We start from the raw sequence: 26,764 nt of genomic DNA, 5'->3' as shown, positions 1-26,764 counted from the left end.
CTATTTGAAGACTAGAAAATAACAAAGTCCACTCATCTGATCTACCAGCTGAAGTAAATGCCTACAATGCACCTCCCCGAATTAGGAACAATGGTTCTTTTGACCAACATAGCTGTCTCCAGACTGGCACAATACTCAAGGGAAGATTAAGTGAACCTCAACAGTAGAGCCGGATCCCATTGCAGAGTCCAGAGAAGCACTCTGAGCCATCCTCTGTCCTAAACAAAGGAACATGATGACCCCAGGGCTTGAATTTCTGCCATGACCCATACCTCCACTCCAAAGCCTCTGGCTCTGTCTACCTGAAGGGAGGGGGAAAGACTGGTGCACAAAATGACTCTAGCTATATAAGCCTTCTAGACAGTATCCTCAATTCATTCTTCTCCGTGTGTTAAAAGAGAAAACAAGAGAGTATTTTTGAAAAAAGAAAACAACACTATACCCACACACCCTGGAAAAGTAAGAAGCTTTGGAGGAAAAAAATTTCAGTGACCTCAAAGTATAAAGGAGATCAAAACTCTCCTTTGGCAGGTCTTCAATCTGGGAAACACGAAGGGAGATTGATTACATCAGAAAATCTAAGATCTGCCTGTTTAGAATTACACCTTTATACCCTGTGAAGGAGGCCTTGAAGTTATGATCTAGAAGATAATGATCTCGAATTCCTTATCAACTCAAGTAAGTGTATCACCAGGGGTAAGGAAATATATGAAGGGAACTTTTCTTCCCATACTTAAGTGCGTCTTTAACCTGTCTAGACGCCCAGACAAATACATACTCATGAAATAAAATAGTGAAGGGTACTGTTAAAGTACCACCTTAAAAACCACAAAGGGTAGACCCTAGACAAGTGAACACCACTGAATTGATCAGGCAGTGAAACAAAAGAATAATTCATTCAGAATGAGCCTCATGCGAAACCCAAAAGATAACTAGAGTCTGAACTGATGAGTGAGGCACTACCTCACCAGGCTAAAACAGAGAGGTTGTAGGGTTGAAATTTATTAAACTGAACATACAGATAATGTTTCCCTGCCCTTTGTCACTATCCATGATACCATGGGCAGTAAAAGGATTTAATGAACCTGTAGAGCCCATCAAAAAGACTGTCAGAAAGCATTTCTCAAGCAGAGTTTGAAATGTCTTATTTCCAAGGCTCTCCCTCCTAGTGAGGTCCTGAAGCTGCTGGATCACATCGAGCCCATCAAGTTCAACCTTCATAAGGGGAAGAAGCGTCACTGCACAGCACTGCCATGCCTTGGTGTGAAACACTTCCTCCATCCAAGCATCAAGCAGCTGCCAAAAGCGGTGATGAGATTTTAGATTACTTGCAGCAATTAAGGACAACAATATCAAATATGCCCAATTATAACAATGGCAGGCATTTATAGCTCACTTACCAGAGTCGTCGTAGGCCCTCTGCTAGGCTGTTTACTTGTATCCTTTCCTTTAATTCCCACAAAACCCAAGAGGTAGGTGCTAATATTACCCGACTTTCTAATGCGGACGCTGAGGCTCAGAATGGTTGAGGAATTACCTCAAAGAAGAGGAGCTAGGCTATTGCTGGCTCTCCAGTTTGCTCTTAACCACCACATGACACTGACTTCCTAAAAGAAAACATGCTATGGTGTTTGGCAGGTGTTTGTTGTTTTTAAAGATAACTATAACTACAGAAATAGTAGTTGGTTATGAATTTTAAAATAACACTTTGGGGGGGGGGGAGTTTCAGTAAGCTGGAAGAAAATTTAAAAGATTAATGCAAGGATTAATTTTCAAAATCTAATAAATGCCACTCAACCTACTGATATGTATGTACATGTGTTTAAGTATGAGTATATGTGAATACATAACATATAAGCATATACATATCTCAGTTATTCAACCGTCACCTGCTGAAGAAGGAAGACTGGCTTTTAATGCAAGACAAATTATTTTAATGTAAGCAATTTGACTTTTAGTTTTTATTATGAAACTAGAGATGTGATCTTCAAATGTTGAGAAAAAGGCAGAAGTGACAGTTATCTTGAAAACAGATGGGGGTCCTGCAATTTGCCAGAGATCCATGTCCCTACCCAGCATTCCTTGATTTCAACATCATCTTCTATAAAGACCATTCTTTTCCTACCTAATTCTAGGCAATTTTAATTTCTTTCATGCCTGATTTCTTGATTCTATCATTGCAATTTCCAGAATACTGTCCCTTTCAGTCACACAGAGCTGTGATGTAATACTATATTTCACCAGTAGGTGTCATGAACTGAAATACTAGATATCCTAACTCAAATATCTCTTAATTGAGACTTCAGGTTATAGAAAACACTTGCTTCTATTTGTATCCAGCTTGAAAACTTAAAATTCTCCTCATTGAATCTGCCTGCAAAGTAGAATACTTTACACTGAATTACCAATGCTAGTGTGAATTCAAAGCTTAATTATAAATATTAATATACTAGGTAAATTATATAAATATATATAACTTTATGTCAATGCTAATATATTCACACTTTTCTCCCCTTTACCTGTAATTACTCATAAAATTTTTAAATGTATGCTATTACCAAATAATTGCTTTAAATAACAAATACAGTTTTGCCTGGTCGGTGTGGCTCAGTGACTGAGCAGCAACCTATGAACCAGGAGTTCACGGTTCAATTCCAGGTCAGGGCACATGCCCGGGTTGCGGGGCTCGATCCCCAGTAGGGGGCATGTAGGAGGCAACTGATCAAAGATTCTCTCTCATCACTGACGTTTCTATCTCTCTCTACCTCTCCCTCCCTCTCTGGAATAAATAAAAAAAATATTATTTTAAGAAATAAATACAGTTTGAAAGAGATAAATAGTATGTAGCTATAGTGGGGAGTCATTATACATATACAAAAAAACACCAACTTACCACTACTGCCACAATCTGCACAAGAAAGGAGTTCTTCTGGTTTCTTTTCACGATTTGATTCTTTAGTCCCCAAACAGAAGCTACATATTGGAATGGGATCAGCACGGGGCTATAACAATTAAAATGAAAAAATATTGTTAGTCTTCCATTTAAAAATTAAGAATAACACATTAAAGTCAAAGGCTGCTTACATATTTCTTTAACAAAGAAAAACTGCTCAATAAGGTGTCCAAATCAGCATTTTCTGCTAATAAAATAAATCTTTAAAATTATCTGATACTAAAGAATTTATTGCCTGAATGTTTTTAAGTGTAATACATAAGATTTAGAAATAATTTTTATTAAACCAATGAAATTATCTATATTTATAAAAGCCTGAGTGACGGTTACAACCAAACAACCGGTCGCTATGACATGCACTGACCACCAGGGGGAAGACACTCAATGTAGGAGCTCCCCCTGGTAGTCAGTGCATTCCCACAGCCAACCTCCCGGGGCCAGCCAACCTCCTGTGGTCCCTCCCCACAAGGGACCCTACCCATGCACGAATTCGTGCACCGGACCTCTAGTATGCCATATAACTTTCCATTAATGAACATTGAGGATTCATTTGAAATCTTGTATGGTTCCCATAACCTACATGCCTATAATAAGTTGATTCATCTATGTACTCAGTATTCGAGATTACAAATATCATGTACTTAGGTCTGACTATTTAGCTGAACTTTATCAAATGTTTTAGTGCAAGTTACTGTTATTCTCTCTCTCTCTCTCTCTCTCTCCTCTCTCTCTCTCTTCCCCTAAACTCAATCAATTTTTAAAAAGTAAACCACATAATGCCACATAAAGGAAATAAACTCTCAGTCTATGACATTCCCACTTTAATATAAGAAATAACAAAACATTTGTCTAACCCCCTAGCACCCTTTAACTCTCACTAAGGAAAATGCTTTGAACAATGTATAAATCTGCATACATTTTGTGTCTCCATTGTTATTTATGACTACCAGCAATGCTATTATTCCCATCCATATGAATAGTTGACTGTGCCTACAGATCTGGTCACATTTATTTTGAACAACCAAAACTGTATGAAAACTAAAATTTTTTTAGCATATTCCAAGCCTTCACACATGTGTGCCAGCCATCTGAATGCAACTATAATGTATTTATATTTAAATCTCTTGAATCAAAGATTCAAGGCAAGAAAACTTAGTATAATCACAAAATTTTTAATGTAAATTTAAAACAAGATTTTGCTAGCTCTTTCTAAATATATATCAGCATAGAATAAACATCATTTGTTCAGTTACTCTATCCCAAATGCCTTAATACATTGCCTGATGCACAGTAGACACTCAAAAAATATTCGCTAACTGAATAAATGAAAGAAACATAGACTACTTTGACAAAAAAAAAAAAACCACAACGCTCATCTCAAAGAAAATATTTCAAATGCTAACAATGATTCCAACAAATGTCCTGGTTCACTGTGACAACATGTCTTCAAAAACCAGAATCCATCTTATAACCAAGCATCTACAAAATTGTTGAATATGACTGTTAATTGTATCTTACAATATCAGTGTTCATCATTTTGCCCTTATTTTCAGTTTAATGTGTTCTTTTAATAAGCACAGGCTTTACTTTCTCAGGTAGCTATGCAAATGTGTTTTTGAGGCCCTAGTTAAAAAAGAGTATAAAACAGTTTGTATTAGAAAAAGAAAAAAAGACAAGCTACAATAAATTGGTCACTGACTCCAGCCACACATTTTTAAAGGCCAGATAATCAGCACTGCATAATTATGGATCCATAGTTATTACTTGCAACTGCTCAACTGCAGTACCTTGGGAACACTTTTGTTCCTTTAAATAGCAATTAAAAGAACAATCTGGTTTTAAAATGACAACATTCCCCTGATAGATTCTAGCTAAAACCCAGTCCTTGTACTAATGGGATTCCTGCTTTCATTTGATATAACAATGCTCAAGCCATTGCTGCCATCCTTGCAGTGATAAATAATTTACAAAATGTCACATATCATTCATGCAATGAAACAAATCCAAACCTGCCATCCCATTTTTCTTTCCCAGATGAATTTTTAGCTGCAAGAAAGACATGGCCATCAGCCAGCATTCATGCTCATTTTTCGTTTTTAACTAAAGGTAACACAAAGGACAAAGGTTGCTAGTAGTTCATGGCCAGAAAGACTGATGTCCCACACTCTGCCCAATAATAGAAAGCATAGATGCTATCACTTCACGCTACATTCAAGCGAACCCACCATGCTGATGAATGCTCACCGCCATTTATTTTAGGGATAACTATCTCACAATACTCTATAAAACCACTGCATTATACAGAAATGTCTGCCCTGCTGAATTATTGATAATTCAAAGCACTTTTTGCTAACCTCAGTATAGCCAAGTCTAATTAACTTTAAAAAATTGTCACTTGTATGAAATGAAACTTTTACAGTAATGCATGTAAATGGGTCACAGAATTATTATGATTCACTATTCTCAATCAGACTACATATAAACTGTTTCAAAAATAATCCCTGGTAATAGATTAAAATGAACTGCAATCAGAAAGAGGTCTGAATACAAGGCAACTCAATTCTATGCGAGTCCACTGCAGACAAATCATATTTAAGAAGCCTGAAAATTATCTCCCAATTCTTAATTCCTTTCTTTGAAATGTCACAATGTTGCCTAACCTGTTGATCACATTTTCTTATCAACATGCCTGAATAGTTCAAGCTGAACTCGAGAATTAACACCCATGAGAAGGCTTAAACTCTGCAGACTGCTTAGGAAGCACGTCCTCTGTATCTCTCATGTAATGGCCATGGGGAAGCGGCGAGGGTAGAGGCTACTCACACGCTATCTCATTTAATCATCTTAACAACCCTGCCATGAATGTATATTATTGCACACTCATTTTAGGCAGGAAATTGAGGATCTGAGAAGTTAGGTAACTTTTCTAAAGTTGCACAGGTTCAACTGTGGAGCTGGGATTTAAACACAAGCCTATCTTCTCTCAAAGCCATTCCTCACCTGTACTACCCATCACTCCACTCCCCCTTTTCTCCTCTCAGGAAAACAGATATTATCTTTCCATCAGTGACAATAACTCTTTATAAATATGCTCATAACCTTTTCCTTTTAATTTCTTCCATTACCAGTGGCATAGGGTAGTGGTCGGCAAACTCATTAGTCAACAGAGCCAAATATCAACAGTACAACGATTGCAATTTCTTTTGAGAGCCAAATTTTTTAAACTTAAACTATATAGGTAGGTACACTGTTATTAACTTAATTAGGGTACTCCTAAGGCTTAGGAAGAGCCACACTCAAGGGGCCAAAGAGCCGCATGTGGCTCATGAGCAGCAGTTTGCCGACCATGGGAGGTGGGGGGGGGGGGGGGGGTGTTTGAAACGATTTAAAAAGCAACCATTAACATGCAATATATTATTAATTACAATGGAGAAAGATACCTTTACAATGGAGAGATCTGACAGACATTGCCTTAACCCAGTGACTGAACCCATCACCAATATGGGACAAACAGACACCACGTGCCTCCGAGCACCACGCTGAAGGATACAGTACTGCCTATGCAGTCTTCTCCCTGGAAACATTTGCCCTGAATCTAATCATAAGGAAACAATCAGGCAATTCCAAACTTAGGGACATTCTATAAAGCAACTGGCCAGGACTTTTCAAAAAATGTCAATGTCATATAAGACCCAAAAAAGGGCAGAACCAATGCAGGCAACTAAAGTGGCAAGAAAACCAAATACAATTCATGATCCTTGCTTGGATTCTGAATTTTAAAAATACTCACAGTTATAATGGACATAATTTAGATAATTATGGAAATATGCACTAAATAGTAAACAATATATAAGCTAGATATAACAATATTGAGTCAACAGAATTGTGATAATATAGGAGAGCATCCTATAGCATTCTTAAAGGAGTTGTGTGCTAAAATACTTTAAAGTGCCATAATGTTTACAATTTCAGTTCAAATCACGCAGGGGAAAGCCTATTTGTGTGTGTGTGTGTGTGTGTGTGTGTGCGCGCGCGCGCGTGCATGCAGAGAGGGAGAGAGAAAGCAAGCATGGCACAACGTCAACAGTTGGTGACTCTATAAAGGGTACTGGGTGTCTTCATTATAGCATTCTTTCCATTTTTCTGCATGCTTGCAATTTTCCAAACAAAAAGTTGAAGGGGAAAGAATACCCCCTCCATTCTCAAAAAAAGATCTAGAATAAGTTATTATACAGTTGAACTACATGCATTTATAAAATAAAACCTATCAATCTAATAACTAGTCACAGAAAATACAGAGGACAGAGGAAGGTGTCGATCTAGTACATAGCAGAGGGATGCAAGTACCCATACTCTCCAGGACAAATGACTCAGTTTCATCAACAAAGAAATTAAAAGGGAGACAGTGAGTAAGCAAGGCTTTTGAGCCAATCACAATGTATGTTCCTTATCTTGATCATGAGTTTTTACAAAGTAAATTGTAAAACTAAACAAAATTGCATCACCTGCTGGGGGACCTGGGGCTAGTTAGCCTGGAAGAACCTGTTGGGAGGGGCAGCTGGGTGTCTCCATGCAGGGGAGAGGCTCAGATTTGTTTTCTATGAGCACAAAATTTGGACCAACAGGGGTGATTGCAGAGAGTTAAATTTTCAAGAGCTGGCCAGCAATAGAAAAGATTGTGTAGATCTTTTTCTGTTGCCTTTATTAATGTATTTTTTATTTCATTTTTTAAATTGCAGCCAAAATATAGATAACATAAAAGTTACCCCCTTAACCACTGTTAAGTACACAGTTCAGTGGCATTACGCACATTTGCCTTATTGTACAACTATCATCACCACCGATCTCCAGTACTTTTTCATCTTCTCAAACTGTCACCTTATCCCCATTAAACACTAACTCCCCATCCCCCCTCCCCTCAAGTCCCAGGCAACCACCCTTCTATTTCCGGTCTCTAAGTTTGATTCCTTTAGGTATCTCCTTTAAGTGAAATCATACCGTCTTTGTGGAATGGATTATCTTGAGGCAGCTGGAGGCCCCAGTGATCAGAAGACCAAGAAGAGGCTGAATGGCTCCTGCAGGACGGTGAGGATGGCACAGCCAAGGAGCCTCACACAAACTGGGGATCTGGACCCTTCAAAGGTCCTTTCCAGATTAAACATTTTAATGGTTTCATGGCTGGATAATCTCTAAGGCCTTTCCTAGCTCAGCTGTAATTTTTTATTGATTCTATTATAGTTAAAAGACATTTTAAGAGTCTTCAGGACCCTTGACCACAAAATTAAATAGCCTTTCAAGACAAGGCATTTTTAAGAAGTTTTATATTTGCTTATGGTTACTTTTGTTTCTGCCATGAAGGAAACATGTTTGTTAGTCTTGTTAATCTAAGTAATTGGACAAAAATAAATGAAAGCTCCTGCACTCAATCAGAGCCAGGGTATCCAGGCTCACATTCTCTTTCTAACAAACACACAAAACAGGGGTTTGGTCTCTATTTACAATGATCAGGGATATCGCCCCTTCTTTCCATAGTCCTCCCTACTGATTTATCTCCTCAAGTCATCTACAGCTTTCTTGAATCTACTCATAAAACATACCATTTTAGTCTTTGCAAGTGTTAGAAATAATTCAGCATTTTTTCATTCATCTATTCATTCTTGTATCATGGAAAGACCTAGATTTAAGTTCTGTACTCCTAGCCTCAGGTCTCCTCATTTGTAAAAGGTCACAATAGTTAGTGTCCATGTTATTTAGCTCCAGGGCTGCTGAAGTTCAAAGGTGAGTGTGTGTGAAGTGCTGTGTAAACTATAAAATTCTATTCAAATATTGTTATGATTATTGCAAAATTCACTTTAGCTATAAAAACAAAAAGCGCAAACAACTTCAAGTCCATAACAAATAAAGATCAGCACAAATGAATTGTTCTGGAGTTTAGAATTACCCCATAAAAGACTTTGATTCTGTGAGCTCCTATGATAAATATTAATCTTAGAGGGCTTTTTCTTTTTAATGAATTAATCAGGCAGTACAGGAGCAGGGTATAAAGTGCCTCCATGAGAACCAAGAGGCCTGTAACTGATTTAATAAAAGGAAAGCTCAATGTAAAAGGAAAGAAAAAGGTGTCAAAGGAAGAAAAGCACAAACAAATATAAAATCGTAAATGAACAATACCACAAAACGAACAAAGGATTTATAAATCTGAGTATCAGACAGTTCATCTTTGGAGAGTGTGCCCTACACTTGAGCTCAGACAACTCATTCAATGACTCCAAACGAGTTATAAGAAAGGGCTGTTTTAAGACTCTTCTTTATGTCTCTCTTTAATTTGCACCCCTTTGTCATTCTGTACTTAAATCTAAAGTTTAAGTAATGCTTTGCCATTTACTGAAATGCTTTTCTCAAGTGTCTCACTTGTGCTGAACACAAACCCTGTGAGCCAGGGTTGGTGGCTCTGTCTCCGTTTTACAGGTAAGTGAAATGCCTCCAAAGGGTCACAGGGCTATTAAGCCTGCTGACTCCTAGCCCTTTGCTCTTTCACTCCCTGCCTCTGGTTGGTCCCTCATGTTGTTTGCAGCTTGATTCAGATATCACATTATCAGAGAGGCTATCCCAGACTACTCTCTCTGAAATTGCATTCCACCAGGGCCCCTCTGGATCCTCCGGGCCTTGCTTTATTTTTCTGCACAACAATCATCACTATCTAACATATTATGTGTCATTTATTTGTCTTATTTTATTTCACTTAATTAAACTATAAAAGCTCCATTAGGAGGGCATAGACTTTGATCATTGCTGTAGCTGCAGCCTCAAAGTACACATTGAATAAATGAATGAACAAATGAACAAACTGACTGTTTTCAGGTTAGCAACTGGTTCCTCTGGTTCAACAGGTCCCAAAATAGTGACTACTTTCTTTACTTTAATATATATCCTCGATGACTACACGATAACATGCGAAGCAACCATTGATGGCACGGTGGGTTCCATCACTGTCTAATCTGAAGGCCTTTGTTCTATTCTGGCTATTTATAATGATTGACACTGGAAATAATTGTCCTTCCCTGGGTATAATCTGACAAAACAGAATGAAAAACTTTAAATCAGCTGGGAGGAAAATTATCTGACCTATTAAGTACGAACTATTAAGGCTCAGTCAGTAATAGTCACTGTAGGCTGCAGGGAAGGCAGATTTGGGGCCACGCCCAGTTGCCAGTACCTAATTGTGACCCCCTTCTTTCCCTCTCAAGAAAGAATTCTACAAGTAAAAAAATAAAAAATAAAAGAAGTCAAGGAAGATATATACACTGCAGTGAGAGTAGCAAAATGATAACAAGAGCGTGAATCTGTTAAATCTATTTTTTAAAAATATTTTATTCATTTTTTACAGAGAGGAAGGGAGAGGGATAGAGAGTTAGAAACATCGATGAGAGAGAAACACCGGTCAGCTGCCTCCTGCACATCTCCCACTGGGGATGTGCCCGCAACCCAGGTACATGCCCAAGGTACATGGAATCGAACCTGGAACCTTTCAGTCCGCAGGCCGATGCTCTATCCACTGAGCCAAACCAGTTAGGGCTAAATCCATTTTTTTTAATATCTTATGAACTTCGGTGCTTTATTAGCAATGAATATTTTCCACAAACTGCACAACTGACACCAGTGGGACAACAGAGGTTGAAAACTGTTCGTGTTGTTTTAGGGTAACATACTTTGTGTGTGTTTTTTGCCACTTCAGCACTCTACTTGACACTTATCTAATAAAGAACCAGACTTCATTTCTTGCCACTTAACTCACTTATTCAACTGCTGTCAGTCTGAACAGATCAAGCAGGCTCCTAATGAGGACACAGATCACACTCAGGTTTTCCTTTATAGCAATCTGCTCAGATGTGGTCTTTGGAAATACACTAACTTTAAAAGCAGAGACTTCCTATGATGATCTAAGTGGTCTTGTTTTTTAAAAGCGTTATCTTGCTCCCATCGGTGTGAGCTGTGACTGTGGTCAGTGCAGTCACCCCTCCCAGGAAGGTCTGGTGCCCTCGCAGCAGCACCAGGGCTCCTGCAGGCCCTTCAGGGCTCAGCAGACTGTTCACTACATGCCCATCGCCATTTTCTCGACACTCACGTACCCTTTCATTTTATTCTAAGGCTAGTCTTACAATCCTGTCATGAATTTTGACCTACATAGATGCCAAAATAATTTTTCCCGGAAGATAACTGGAGATGTATACTTATTATAAGGCTTTTCACAAGCAACAATTTTACACTAATTTTATTCTCGCCATATAGATTTTTATTGTATCACCTCCGCTGCTCATTATACTTCTCTGTGGGTAATTGGTTCTGTGAGGGAGCGAGCACTACATCATTCCCACTGGCTCGGGACTGAGTTTCTGTATTACTCTGGGCAAAAGGATTTACTGTTGCTGATGTATGGAGATCTTGAGTGTGACCGCTGTATTTTACCACCTGTCACAGTGAAGAGAGTTCTCTGTATTTTAAGAGTGACAACAAGTAAATTAAATATAATAAAATAAAAATATTTAAAAGCATCCCTATCCATCTCCATAATCTTTTTTTCATTTAAAAAATAACTTGGAAGCAAAACCAGTATCAATGACCACCTACTGGGAAATTCCCACAATCAAAGGCTGGTTCAGAGGTACCAAGTAATAAAAGCTTAGCCACAAAGGAGTAAGAAGAGGAGGAAGACTTTCCGAGAACATCAGCCACACAGATATCAATTGTGTGGAGCTAATTGAAATGCTCAGATTGTGTCTTGTGGTCTAGAACTTGTTCTCATTAGGCAGGTGTGCCATTTACGAGTGCCGATTAAGGAAAGCACTTCTGCTTTTGGAAGGAAACACATCTAAGCCTGTTCGCTGCATTTAACAATAGCGTCTCATTTGTCTTTTTGGTGAGGGGGAGGGGGAGAAGAGATAATGAAACAAAACTACCTTCCCAGGGTCTTTAATTTCTTATCTGGACAGGGACGTGGCTTTTTAAGATTTCATTTGAAAATCTCTCCTCCACCCCTACTATTTGAAATTGCAGATACTGCATTTATCTTCTTAAGAGGGATCAAAGTCTGATTCAACACAGCTGGAAATTGAACACATGGTTACAGTAAGTCTGTTTAGGATTTACCAACTATTCTCTTTGGCAAGCATGTCACAATATTAGCAAATAATATAAACCTTACTCTAGATTTTGAAAAATAAAAATTGTAAAACAATTCATATTCAAGTGTCACAAATCTGTAATAGTTTGTTTTTTCCTTTCTTCTATTTTTAGAGTAGTTTTAGGTTCACAGCAAAATTGAGAGAAAGGTACAGAAATGTCCCATATACGACCCCCTTCCCCAACACATGCAGAACCTCCTCCACTGTCAAACATCTCTCACCAGTGGTACATGTGTTAGAAATGATGAACCTACACTGACACCCAAAGTCCACAGTTTACATTAGGGTTCTCTCTTGGCATTGTACAGTCTATGGGTTTGGACAAATTGATGATGGACACATTTTTCACTACCCTACAAAAATCCCAGTGCTCCACCATTCATCTCTCCCTCCCCTTCGAGCCCCTGGTTACCACTGGCCTTTTTACACCGTATCCATGGGTTTTGCCTTTTCCAGAAAGTCATATACTTGTAATCAGACAGCTGTCTTCCCTGGTTGCCCTGAGGCATTTGTTTGATCTAAATGTGGTGCCTACAACCCCACCTAGACATTCTCATTACCAACTCCACCAAGAGAAACCTGCATTAACTGTTCAGAGAAGACACAGGTAACTGAATTGATTGCAATTAGATCCAAACATAGAAGTAGAATATAAAGCGTTGAGACATAGGTAGGTGGATATTAACAAGTTAGAAAAGTCATGTATTAGTCACTTTCTCAGTAATATCACCACCACCACCCCTGACAGCATTCACCGAGATCTACATGGCAGCTGAAATGCTCTGCACTATTAGATAAGTCACTAATATTTACTTGGCACCCAAGGATGCCAAGTAGAATATAATTGGTACTCCAGGTGCTTGTCCTCCCAGAACCAACAAAAGTAGTATAATTCCATTACCACTCCCAATTCGCAATTGCCCTGTGGGCAATTATGTACAGAATCTCCATGCCCTTGATATGTCTGCTTTTGTTTTCCTCCCTTTCAGAGTACCTTTGACCCTTTCAATTAAAATAGTCATAAGCATTAGGAAAAGAGGATTGCTTGGATAAGTACCACCAGAATGTCAAGAGCTCTGACCTTGTTGTTTGGACTCTGCCCTAAACCTCTTTGTGGTGGCAATTCTAGATCCATGAATGCCTCAGGCCAGGCACCCGCCCAGCACTGAAATGAACCTCACTGGTGACACTGCTCTCGGGTGCTCCAGCATCACTGCAGGCAGCGCGGGGACTGCACAGACACCAGCCCCTCCCCGACCAGTGCAATGCCAGCTACAGCAGGGCCAGGGAGAGAAACACCAGATGTGATATGCTTTCCCCCCACGGCAAGGGTTTTTAAGCTCAATTTCCCAGAGCTTTAAGAGTCTACAGAAGCCTACTAACTCGTATACAGAAGGTGAAAGAAAGCTCTTTATTTTCGTGAAATCAATTTTGGGGGGCATATTTTAAATCAAAGCTTAGTATACTGTGAGCTCTTTGAAGGAGACACTTGTTTGGTTTATCTTTACCACACATAATAAAGAACTGCACAGACCTTAAATGTTTGATAAATATTTGTTGAATATATAAGTGTAATATTATTTCTCATGCTTGGTACTCTCTCATCATTTTTTAAATTACATTCTAAGTATATAAATGGTAAATAAAAAGATAATAATAGAACACCATATGGTTAAGGGGGAAATAAACACTTAAAATGTTTGCCCATTTAGATCCTACTTACATTTCTTAAATTATAAAATATATATAAACATAAACTGTACCAGCATTTTAACCATTTTTGAAGTGTAAAGTTCAGCGGCACTAAATACATTCACACTGTTATACACTAAGTTAAAGCATATTTTAAAGAGTTTTGAATAAATGCATATACTCACATAACCCACATCTCTACCAAGAACATTCCATAACCAGAAAGTTCTCTCCTGCCCCTTCCCAGTCAAGAGAGCTCACTCTCTTCCCACGTAACCACTCTCATTTCTGCCACCATACTAGTACTTGGGTTTGTTGTTCTAAAATTTCATCAATGGAACCAGACACTGATTTCTTTTGTGTAGGGCTTCTTTCACTCGTCATGTTGTCATAGTCATTCATATTGTCACGTATATCAATAATTCATTTCTTTTGATTAGAGCAGTATTTGGTTGTAAAATATGCAAATGTTTATTTATTCCCTCTATAGTTGATCAGCATTTAAGCTGTTTTCAGTTTAGGGCTAAAATTAAAACTGTTTTAAACATTCTTGTAGAAGTTTTTTTTTTGGATATGTGTTTCCACATCTCTTTTGAGTAAATTACCTGGGAGTGGAACTGCTGGGTCATAAGATAAATAGAGGTGTAACTTTATTAGAAACCTCTAGCTAGATAAATATAAAATAAAAAAGTTATTAAAATGCTGCCCTGGCTGGGTATATCATCAGTTGGTTAGAGCATTGTCCCACTATGCTAAGGTTGCAGGTTTGATCCCTAGGCAGATACAAGATGTAAGCAATGAATGCATAAATAAGTGGAACAATAAATTGATGTCTCTCTCTAAAAAAATCAATTAAAAAAAATTAGTTCTACTCAGTTTAGCTCAATGGATAGAGCGTCGGACTGTGGACTGAAGGGTCCCGGGTTCGATCCGATCAAGGGAGTGTATAGGTTGCAGGCTCGATCCCTAGCATCCCTGGCCCTGGTGGGGGGAAGTACAGGAGGCAACCAATCGATGTGTCTCTCACATTGGTGTCTCTCTCTCTCTGTGTCTCTCCTCCTCCATTCCATTCTCAAAAAATCAATGGAAAAATATCCTCGGGTGAGGATTAACAACAACAAAACAATTAAAGCAATCTTGCTCGCATTTCTAGATAAACCCCTCTCTGGATAAACTTGCAATATATGATTCTTTTTATACTGTTTCTGGATTTGATAATATTTTAAAAGATTTTTATGCTTATATTCAGGAGAAATATTGCTCCATAGTTTCCCTTTTTTACAATATCTTTGGTTAATTTTGGAATCGGGATGTGTTTCCTCCTCTTTCTCAATTTATCTAACATTTGTATTAGAAAGTTTTTGATAGATTTCATCATTAAAGTTGTCTGCTACCTGAGCCTGGAGTTTTCTTTGTAGCACAATTTTAAATTATGAATTCAGTTTCTTTAGAAGATATAGAGCTATTCAGATTATCTTGTGTGTGTCAGTTGTGATAATTTGGGCATTCAAGGAATTTTTCCATTTCATCTTAATTACCCACCTTATTGGCATAAAATTGCCATAATATTTCCTTATTATTCTTTTTATGTGTTCAATGCTACTTCTTCTCCAATTCCTAGTATTAGTAATTTTGGTTTTCCCCTTTTTAAATCAGTCTAGCTGATGATTTCTGAATTGTACTGAAGTTTTCAAAGAACTGGCTCTTGATCTCCCCTATTTACTTCCAACGTTCTTCATTTACAGAAAATGTTCATTCTGATGCAGAAACATGATTTGTTAGCATCATCACTATCATTATTATTTTTCTAATACAACAGCCAATGTGGCTATTCAGAGTGACACCATTCCTTTGATGTGGACTATAGGTCCAAAATCTACTCTGGTGCCATATCTATATCACTCCTGGGGCCTGGGGGCAGGTCGGGAGTAATGGCTGATATTTTAGTAGAAGACGCCTACCAAGGACTGCTCTCTACACAGTGGTTCTTAATCAGGTATAAACATCAGAATCACCTATTTTTAAATGCACATGCCTAAGTCACACCCACAGATTTTGATTCAATAGATCTGGAATTGGCTTAGGCACCTTAATGTTTCTAACGCCTCAAGGACATTCTGGTGGTACCCCAAGTTGAGAATCACAGCTGTGAGTAATTGGGACATCAGGCAGTTTATGCTTAGGAGAGTCTGAGAAGGAGAGTAAATACAGAGCAGTGAGCATTTTAAAGAACTTGTTGCTTACTCTTAGTAACCATGGGTCTGAGGGTTCCAGAGACACAAGTGAGTTTATATACAGAGTAGCCCCCAAAAATGTATCCACACTTTAAACAGCTGATAGCTCAATTTTGAAATTGAAATGTATTTTGATAAACACTGACTTTATAATTATTTCAGGTATGTGTATACATTTTTTTGAGATACCCCATGCATAAATATACTTTAAAAGTGAGAAGAAGAAAAAAACAACATGAGTGTAAAAGACATAGCTTAAATCTCTTCAATGCAAGGGCTATTTTGTTGATTTTAAAGTAATAATACATACATGTTTTTTTTTTTAAATCTAATAGTACAAAGATATACCAAATGGAAAATAAGTCTCCCTTCTATGTATAATTCCTGGACACTCAAATCCCCTTCCCAAAGGTTCGTTGAGAAATTTTCATTGATAGACCTGGCACATATAAACATACACCACCTTTTAAAAAAAACAAATTCGGGTGCACTAAACCACTTTCATTCTAATAGATACTGAGGTTATCGCCACGCTTTTGCTTCTACAAAAATGTACAGATGGCCCTCGCTGGTGTGCTCAGTAGGTTGAGTGTCATCTCATGCACAAAAAGGTCACCAGTCAAATTCCTGGTCAGGGCACATGCCCAGGTTGGGGGCATGATCCCGGGGGGGGGGGGGGGGGGGGGGCGCGCGCATGCAGGAGGCAGCTGATCAATGATTCTCTCTCATCACTGATGTTTCTATTTCTCTCCCTCTCCCTGCCTCTCTCTGAAATTAGTAAAAACATATTTTAAAAAACAAAACAAAACTGTATTCTCTTAAAAAAAAAAAAGTAATCCCCAAATTACCCATATTCAACTTTGGGATATGCTTTACAATTTTAATATGATGATTTACCAAAGAGCAAAACCCTGGAATCAATGCCCTGCAGGAAGAGCTGTTACCAGATTAAGAGTAGTATGGTAACAGTTCTAATAGTTAGTAGTTGTAGTAACAGCAAACATTTGAAGAGCACTTATTATGATATTCAAGTAAGAACTTAATTAACCATTAAAATGCCAGAAGGTAGTTACTATTATCTTCACATTACAGATGAGAAAACTGAGGTTAACTTTCCGAAAACATTAGGCTCCAGGACCACTGCTGCACCCTTTCTTTCTCTGCTTATCAAGTTCACTGTCACTGTAGTGTTTGTACTAATTGATGTCATCATTTTCCAATGACACATAGGAGGGGTAATTGTTTAGAAGCCTTATTTTCTAGCTCCTGTAAAGTCCCGCTTAGATAAATAGACAGACCACTGTAACTGATCAGTCTGGGTCAAGGTCAGGCAGAATTTAATATAATTTGACACTACAAACAATCTATCCTTAGCTAATCAGGACCTGTGTGTGTTCAGAGGCCACAGAAAAGTTGTTGTTATAAATCTCTTGGCTTTATTTATTAACTAAGGTGTGTTAGAGTAGAATAGCCTGCTTTTGAAGTTATCTGAAGACTAAGCTTGGTTACAATATTAATTCCAATGTATTTGGCTTCGAGGCTACATTTTATGCTTTTTAGAGATCAAGCTAAATACACAGTTCTCAGTCAAAAAGCCCTGTAGAGTAACCTGATCCGAGCAGGGGCACTTCAACTCACTGCCAAATAAAAAGCATGATCGCCTTATTCCACACATACAAATACCATTCTAGGATAGGCCAATTAATCATGAATATAACTTTTCAGACATTACATAATTTCACATAGACTTGCTTCTAATGCCTGCCAAAGAAAACAGCAATTTATATCACTAGGAATAAATCTACACTCGAAAAGAAATGAAAGTTACAAACATAAAACAGTACAACGCTAGTCACCTATTTCATGCCACCCTCCCTTATAATTTCTAATAATTTTATTTTACAAAACTGGCATCAGTAAAACAACCTAAAATGATATAAGCTGTTAAATTACATAAATAAATGAAAAAAAGGAAAAACCCAAGTACTTTTCACATTTACCAGAGTAGCAACCTCTAAGATATGACTAATGGCACTAAAAATATCCTATATAATAAAAGGCTAATATGCAAATTGACTGAACAGCGGAATGACTGGTTGCTATGATGCACACTGACCACCAGGGGGCAGATGCTCAACGGAGGAGCTGCCCTCTGGTGGTCAGTACACTCCCACAGGGGGAGCGCCATTCAGCCAGAAGCCGGGCTCACAGCTGGCGAGCTCAGCGGCGGTGGCGGGAGCCTCTCCCACCTCTGTGGCAGTGCTAAGGATGTCTGACTGGTGGCTTAGGCCTGCTCCCCACTCCGGGTAGCGGGCCTAAGCCGTCAGTCAAACATCCCCCAAGGGCTCCTGGACTGAGAGGGCACAGGCTGGGCGGAGGGGACCCCCTGCCCCACCTCGAGTGCATGAATTTTGTGCACCAGGCCTCTAGTAACAAATAAAGTCACACGCACACTGCATACTTCTGGGTCCTCCAATATCACACACACAAAAACCATTGGTATAAAAACAAACAAACAAACAAAAAAAAAAACCATTGGTATATTAAGTCACTTATTATTTTTAAATGATTTCATTTCCTGCCTAAAATTTTTTCTATTTTCTAAATAAATGTTACTCTGACACATCCCTGGGAAATCAGGAATAAATGACTAATTTGAAAGAATCCACCAATATCTATAGTCAACATTTTTAAATATAAATAATCAACATAAACCTGGTAAGTATTCTATTTATAAAACAAACTCATCAGCCCAGGATTACCTTCAACATGTTTATAAAATTCCTTAACAAGCAAAATATTTGCAAGCAAAAAAAAAAAATAAACAAACTAGAAAAACAAAAGCAATTAATTATCCTCATGCTGTACTGAAGATAGATCAGACTTTAAAGGGGGTACGTAGACACTCACGACAGATTTATCTGGGTAGTCTCCCTTCTACAGTCATTCTTCACACTACCCTTTTGAAAAAATTTCTCTTTCAATTACTTAAATTGGGTGGATTACTGCTTGTTTTTGAAACTTTCCTAAGAAAAATTGGTTGCCCTAATCACTATCATCCCAAAGCATGCTAGTACCTGTACCTACATATGGGGCTTTGGTGCTTTTAAACAAAGACCAAGCCACTAGTGCCAGATCTTTAGTAAGTATGTAGAAACAACTGGTTCATTACTTCCCAGCTTTGTTTAAACCCTTGCTTCAATAGCCAGGATTTTGTTCAACTTTACTGTTTTGCATTTAATAATATACATTTTTTTCATTTTCTAAAAAAGAAATTACATCACAATTATGAATGTTTTTCCAAACTATGTGTATACAGATGTGAGTGCTCATGTGTGTATATATCTATATGTATGCGTGTGTGTATATATATAAAATGAGTTTGAATTTCATTCTCTCCCCCCATAATAACAGCTAATATTTACTGCATGCTTACTATGTGCCAGGTACTGTATGAAGTGCTTGAATTATTTTGACAATCTCAGGTAGGTGTTATTATTGTCCGAGTCTCATGAGGGAGGAAACTGTGACACAGGTTACATAATGGGCCCAAAGGAGCGTAGCTGCAAGTGGCAGAACTCAGATTCCAAGTTGAAAGACTGACCTCAGAACCTGCTTTCTTTACCCCCGTGTGGGTCTCTAAATTAGGGACAGTAACCAGAACAAGAATGGGGTATACTCTTATTACACATAAGTCGAGGGCAAGGGTCATTTTGGAAGTGGGAAGTGGTGAGTTTATAACAGGGGAGGATATGAGAGGAAGAAGCGATGGGAGGTCTATTATGTCAGAGTACATGAAGAGAAGACCATCAGCAAGTCTCTGCTTAATAATTAATTCAAAATGACTTTCACAGAAGATGGGATTTCAGAAGGGATTTGGAGCAGAAGAAAAAAGGACAGTTTGTTGAGAAGAGAGCCTAAGAAAATTGATAGTGCTTGGGAGATGGCTCAAAAGGAAGGTGCTACTTAGAGGAACTTAAAACGACTGGAGAGAGAGACAGAGACATACAGAGAGAGAGAGAGAGAGAGAGAGAGAGAGAGAGAGAGAAATGCTAGCAGGGGATCTAAGCAGCAGATGAGGGAAATGAGATAATCCAGAGCCTGCTGGTGACTGGCTTTGATGTATGGGGTGAACAGCTAGAGTAGATGCAAAAGGAAATGAGAAAGCACTGTAAAGATTTACGGAAGGGGGTGGCATGGTCAGGAAGTCCACACAGCAGGAGGCAACAGCCCATTCGGACCTTGGAAGAGAATACAAGGAGAGGAAAATAACAGGCCCAGAAGCTACTGAGTTTAGTGGATTTCATAAAGGCTAATGTTATTCTGGGCAAGTCTGTATGTTAAAGGGGGAAAGCCAGAAATTGCCCTAAATTCAATAAAGTCTTCAGAAAAAATTGCCAAGGCAGAAAACTTCCTAGTGACTCTGCCAGTACAGCTAATTGCTTAGCAATTACTGGCCAAGATCATAACAGAAATTGTAGCCATTTTAAAAACTCTTATATTGTAAGGAACTATATCTCAAAACCCGTGCAATTTTTATCAGTATTTGGGCATGTTCTAAGCATAGTTCTCTACCTATATCACCAAAATAAAGATGATACTTTTCGAAAGAAAACTTACTCTCCTTCATTAAGCCAAGATGTACATATGAATCAGCTAAAGGGTACAATGAATAATTTATACTCACCTGGAATGGTTAACATATGAGCATACTGTCCAAAGATACAGCTAGTTTTCTTAACAATTCAGATCACAGAAATTATTAACAGTCCTTCTCATTTAGTTAAAGGGATAAAATACAAACATTTATGGGGGAAAAACAACTTTAGTAGCTTCTTTATTGATTTAGCTTTAGGAGCATTTCACAACTGAATCCTTTTAAATAGTGTACAATCAGGGGGATGTGTCTAGTCAATAATGAACATCTACCTTGCAGTTGGGGCTCATGAATTAATCAACATCTACTCAATCTCAAACCATCAGGCAAAAATCAACAGTGACCTACATCTCTTTGGACATTGTAGAACCACCCAAACAATGTTATCATTCACGAGGACGACAAACTCAAACCCTAACCACAAGCACCAAAACCAGTGTCTCTATTCACAAGTTATTTATTTCTAGGTTATCTTTTTTCCAAGGCACTAATAGCAGGAATTAAGGTTGTCACATACACTTCCTGTATTGTTGTTTTAGCCATATCATACACGACCCAAAAGCAGAGAAAGGACAGGGGTTAAGTCCAAGGCCCAAAAGCAAAACTAGGGGGTGTGGGACTCTGGATCTCTCCACTGGATTCAATGGTCCATTGTTACTCCAAGTAAGTGGTTTCCGATCAACATGTGAAACAATAGTGGGGAAAATGGTGTGTAAGCAGAAAGTCTTTCCTCGTGAGCGGCAAGTTATATAAAGAAGGTTTTATTTCTAATTATGGTCATATAATTACAGACACTTTAAGGAGAAGAGCCTGTTTGTTCTCCCTGGTGTGAGCAGCTCATGATTTGGGCTCTCTCGAAGCCAGCAGCCAAGTGGCAGTGGCACAGATCCAGGAGTTCCTGGAGGAGAACAGATGGACAGCCATCCGGAAAAAAAGAGCTCCCTGATGTCGCCCAGCAATGCGATGTGAGAGCCTGATAAATGTACCATTCGCATTCAGGTGTTACCTGCATAAAATGCAGGGTTCACAGCATAAGTAGGTATTCTTCTCATCGAGTAGCAGACAATACCATGCTGGTCTGCTGGTCTGCTGGTCTCCTGATCTCTCTCTCTCATTTTCTAATGAGGCCTTCCTAAGGCTTCCTAGTTAGCATACATCTACTTAGCCTAAGGATTATTTTTTAGTTTTCCTTTTAGTTTGATGAAGAGAAAATTCATATTTCATCTAAGTTTCCAGAACTTGTTACAGAAAGTTGCCAAAAGGTTGTTGACTCAACTGCAGCAATAAAGAAATTAAGGGGCAGAATCTGGAATCTGACTTCCTGGGTCTGGTTCCTAGCTTTACCATTTTCTAGTTGTGTAGCCTTAGTCACGCTTTGACTCCTCGTTTAGTTTCTATATCTGTAAAATGGGAATAATAATAGTTGTGCAAATTACATGAGATCACATACCTAAAGCACTTGAGACAATATATATATATATAACATGTAGTAACAGCTAAAAGAGGTTAGCAGCCCGGCTGGCATGGCTCAGTGGTTGAGCGATGACCCATGAACTAGGAGATCACGGTTTGATTCCAGGTCAGGGCACATGCCCGGGTTGCAGGCTCATCCCCAGTGTAGGGCGTGCAGGAGGCAGCTGATCAATGATTCTCTCTCATCATTGATGTTTCTATCTCTCTCTCCCCATCTCCCTTCCTCTCTGAAATCAATAAAATATTTTCTTTAAAAAAACAAACAGGTTAGCAGCTCTGAGTTATTGTTGTATTTGATGTAGATATTTTGGCCAATCAATTTCTTTGAGCACCTACTACTTATTTCACAGACTCACTATCCACTACGCCATGGAAGATTCAAAGAATGAGATCATATGTCCCATGCCTTGAAGAGTTTACAAATTACATGAGGAGAGAGTATACACATACAATTCAAGAATATATTTTCAGACAACATAATGCATCCCATAAGCACTTGTGTTACTTGCTTTCTTCAACAGCATATTCTGTGAAAAGTTGGCAACTCACATTCTAAAATACCAGTTCCTCTACTCCTTTTAAAAGAAGGATATGGTGAACAGTTCTGAAAATTAAATGTCTCAAGAATTGTCAAATGTCAATTATATTTCAAAATGGGAAAAAAAGAATTGTCTTATTTTCTTTTATGATTTCATATGGCTAAAAAATATGAGCACTTATATACAGGGATGCTATATTAGATACTAAAATTTGGGTTTTTTGAAGTTTTATTTCCTTAAAGCTGTATAATTAGAACATAAAGTATGAACAGACCAATAAAAGTTGGATAGTCAATCCATATGGCTGCCATAAGAAAGTAAATTTTGATGCAAATTTCAAAATGAAAGATGAGTGCAATTTCAATTAGAAACAAACAACAGAGGTTAAGGGCAATAGGCATGAGGGGAAAGGGGAGGGGTGGTGACTATGGACCATTAAAATATATGGACTCGAGCAAGGATTCCTGCAGGAACAGGAAAAGAACCAAGGTCCTTTAGATGGAGAGCCAACTTGGCAAGAGCCTCAAATTAAAAAAAAGAACAAGGCTCTCCTAGCTGACCAGCATGTAACAAACACCCTCACTAGTCCAGAGCTCTTTATTCCCCTACAAAATGCTCACCACTAGTAGCTAATAAGCTACTGCCTAGGACGCCCAGGGAACTTCTGCTTCCACCTGTTGAGTTCTGTGCTTAATTGTGTTTGTTTTCTAAACTGTTTATGTCAGTTATGCCTGTTATTATAATTAAGTACCTTAATTAAATACTGTACTGTTATCCAACATCCAATAAAATGTGTACAAAAAGAGTTGTAGTCTCTATGGACAGTTAGTCGGATGCTTTTACTAGTAGACAGACTTGACTAATAGTAAAAAAAACAACAACAACTATACAAGATTTGGAGAAATTACAACCTAGAAAAATTCTGCATTCCAAATGTTTCACAAGTACCTTTAAGAAACTGAGACTGAAAATTGTTAAGAAAAATGATGAGAAACTCCAATCCATGCTAAAAAAAAAAATTCATAGAGCTTCCAACAAACAACTGGCATGTATATGCATGTTATATATCTTATAAGTCAAAATATTAAAAAAATTTATGTCATTTTTATTCCTTACTTTTAAGCTACTTTTAAAAATTAATCAATTCTTAAAAAATTAATCAATTCTTATCACGTAAAATAAAAAAGCTTCTACTATAATAAAATCATGTGGACTTAATCATTCTTGAACAAAAGGACTAAAAACTACACCTGCATACAGGTGGAAAATACATGTTCAAATACATAAATTTTAATATCTATATTTACTATGTTTCATTTTAGCTAAGTCTATGAGTCAAAATAAAAGGTAAATGTAAATGTAAAATTTGTTACTTTGCCCACAAAACTTCAATCATTTTCTAAATAAGTCATTACTGACCAATTTTAAGACCTAAATAATAGTATAAAAAATGGTAAATAAAACTTATTTATGCTCATTTTTTTCTCAACTGGGTTAAAACATAGGTAAGAACTGAACCTAGGGTGTATTAATAAGACTTACTTTATTTACTGTGAATTATTTTGAATACACACTTACTGTTTAAATATCTGAAACTAGCAGTCCAGTAGAAGCCACCTGTATCTTCCCATTAATTACCCAGAGCAGGTTATTAATCATAATTGCAAACAATTTGCCCAACTGATGTCTCCTTGGTTTTTCTGACATGACCATTTCACAAATAATTAGGCTATAAAACCACTAAATAGGGACTGTGTGTTGGACTATGTCCCGTACATGATGAATACACTGGTGGCGCTCAGTCAATGTATGACTAATGATAACACTGCCATTCGTTTATTTTTCACATACTTTATGTTCACTGAAAAATATTTATCACAGGATTTCATTGTATGCAAGAGCATCTGTAACACAGGGTAGAAACGGAATGTTTTCAAAACAGAGCGCCTGGAAACATTAGCCAGAACTCAGGCGGCCAGCATTTGGGGATTTTTTTGGCAGGCACATAAAATAGATCAGACATTCTGGTTAGAAAACTAAATTCCCCAGCAATAGGTAGAAGAAACCAATTTCATTCAAGATAAATGATTACTTTCAAATTCCATTAAGAGGAAAGAATCTGCGTGATAGAGATACAGGAATAAAATCGTGAAAGACAAATCAGATATAAGAGATGAGGCCCAAACAACCACTACCTCATACTATGTAGCATTACCCATTATAGAGCCCCAAAAGCTTTGCAAATTTTTATGCAATTAATTATAAATTACTAAACAAATCCTGACAGTGATGAAAATGCAGCTTAGACCGTCTGAATATTTCTAACTCTAAACTGCACAACAAAGGAGAAAAATATTCAGCAAGGGGGGAAAAAGGTTTTTGGCTAAAAGCTCAGCTCACCATCTTGTACTTATCAAAGTCATCTTAAGAGGCATTATTCCAGGGTTACTTTACTGTTGTCTAAAAACGAAAAAATGTGCATGCACTGGCCCCAGGTCAGTGTGCTCAATAAATACTTGTTGACTTGATGTCTTAATTTTTCAAGAAAAGAGCTATGAAACCTTTAAAAATTTAACAACTATGTTTTCTTTCTCCAAAAAGGTGACATAAATGAACTAAGAATTTTAAAATATAAAATAAATACAGGCTCTCCTCCAGCGATTAAATCAGTGATTCAAGTTTTTCCTCTTGACAGAATAGAAAATATTGCAAACATATTTCTTCTGTAATAGTGGATTTTACTAAGTAATATTTATTTTCATCTATCTACCTCCCTACATGCATAGCACTTGAAACTGAAATCTTATTATTATACTTGTTTACTACTCAAAATATCTAGCATTCTCTGTTTCACATGCATAAGTCTTAACCATTCAATCACACCACTAGTTTCTTGAGAGAAGTTCTTACACTTTTTTACACCCTCTTTAGGGTGTAATGTACCAATGACAGACCTTCAAAAAATTACTTATTTATCAAGTAAAGTGATCATTTAACCAGAGAAAGAAAGTAAACCCTCTCATCTGGCACAGAAACCAATACTTGCTTTATTCAAATATCCTTGTTCATAGAACAGGATTAACAATTTCACAAATTGTGAGCAGAGTAAAAAATCTGATACTACAGCTACACAAAAAACAATTTGCTTTTCCTTGAATTTTGCACTGTACATCCTTACACTTGATGAAAAAGAGAACTGCCAATGAAGAGAAATTTCCAAATAAGATGCCAGGTAGACCATTCCTTTTTCCTAGAGCACTCTTTGTTGATACGTTCAGGTGTCTGACTCATGACCTGAGTTAGCCTGCATAAGCCTGTGGCATCCTCCCAAGTGTAGGACAGCTAAGAGGGTCTCCTCTAGCTACCAGCATGGAAAGCAGTGCATGGTCTGCACACTTCCTAGGCTGGATAGCATAGCATCCAAGGGCAAAGATCACTGTGGAAGTCGACAGTTGTCTGACAGCACTGCAGTAGTGCTGGATGCTTGTAAACGGCAAAGGACATCAACAAAGGCAAGTGGGTAGGAGAAGCAGCACCCACTCCAAGTCATGAGAAAGACACCCGAGGAAGGGTGAGAGATTTGAGGCGAGGGAGATGGGCTACTGAATGAATCCAGCGCTCCCTGAGACTTCCCCCTTCCCCAGTCCCACCAGAGATTCTGAATCAGAATTTTAAATGATCTGCTTCATACAAAGGAGATTTTCCATTTCCCCAACAAGTCCATCACAGACCCCCCAAACAGTTTTTACTACAGCAGGCTGCAGTCGGCCAAGGAGAGGTGCCCCGTGCTGAGCCCCTGGCTCCCCAGTTAGATTGCCTCAATCATTCAGGCTCTCCTGAGAGGTTTTCTTTAGACCCCCAGGAACAGTGAGGTCTCGCTTCCAGGGACCTGCTCCAGGCAGTCCCTTGCTGTAGACAGATGTGACTATTAACCATTAGCAGTCTATACTTGTGGAGTGTGTGGGGGAAGCGATATACAGAAGCCTGAAAGGGGCCTTGTCAAGCACCTATACTGGGCCATCACACTAATTGGT

The 26,764-nt window shown here is 38.1% G+C and overlaps 1 protein-coding gene across 5 annotated transcripts in view; it reads right to left on the bottom strand.

Moving 5' to 3' along the window:
• Window positions 1-26,764, bottom strand: part of KAT6B (lysine acetyltransferase 6B) — a 182,158-nt gene that overhangs the window by 64,534 nt on the left and 90,860 nt on the right. For all 5 annotated transcript variants that reach the window (XM_070433040.1, XM_070433039.1, XM_070433042.1 and 2 more), the window contains exon 4: window positions 2,894-3,002. In XM_070433040.1, the coding sequence (XP_070289141.1) occupies window positions 2,894-3,002 (109 nt within the window). The remainder of the gene's footprint in view (window positions 1-2,893; window positions 3,003-26,764) is intronic.

This window comes from Myotis yumanensis, unplaced genomic scaffold (assembly GCF_028538775.1).
Source record: "Myotis yumanensis isolate MYYU_CA2020_CCGP unplaced genomic scaffold, mMyoYum1.0.hap1 SCAF_13, whole genome shotgun sequence".
Classification (NCBI taxonomy): domain Eukaryota; kingdom Metazoa; phylum Chordata; class Mammalia; order Chiroptera; family Vespertilionidae; genus Myotis; species Myotis yumanensis.
Note: the sequence above shows the minus strand (reverse complement) of the source record. Positions and strands in the feature narration are given on the sequence as shown.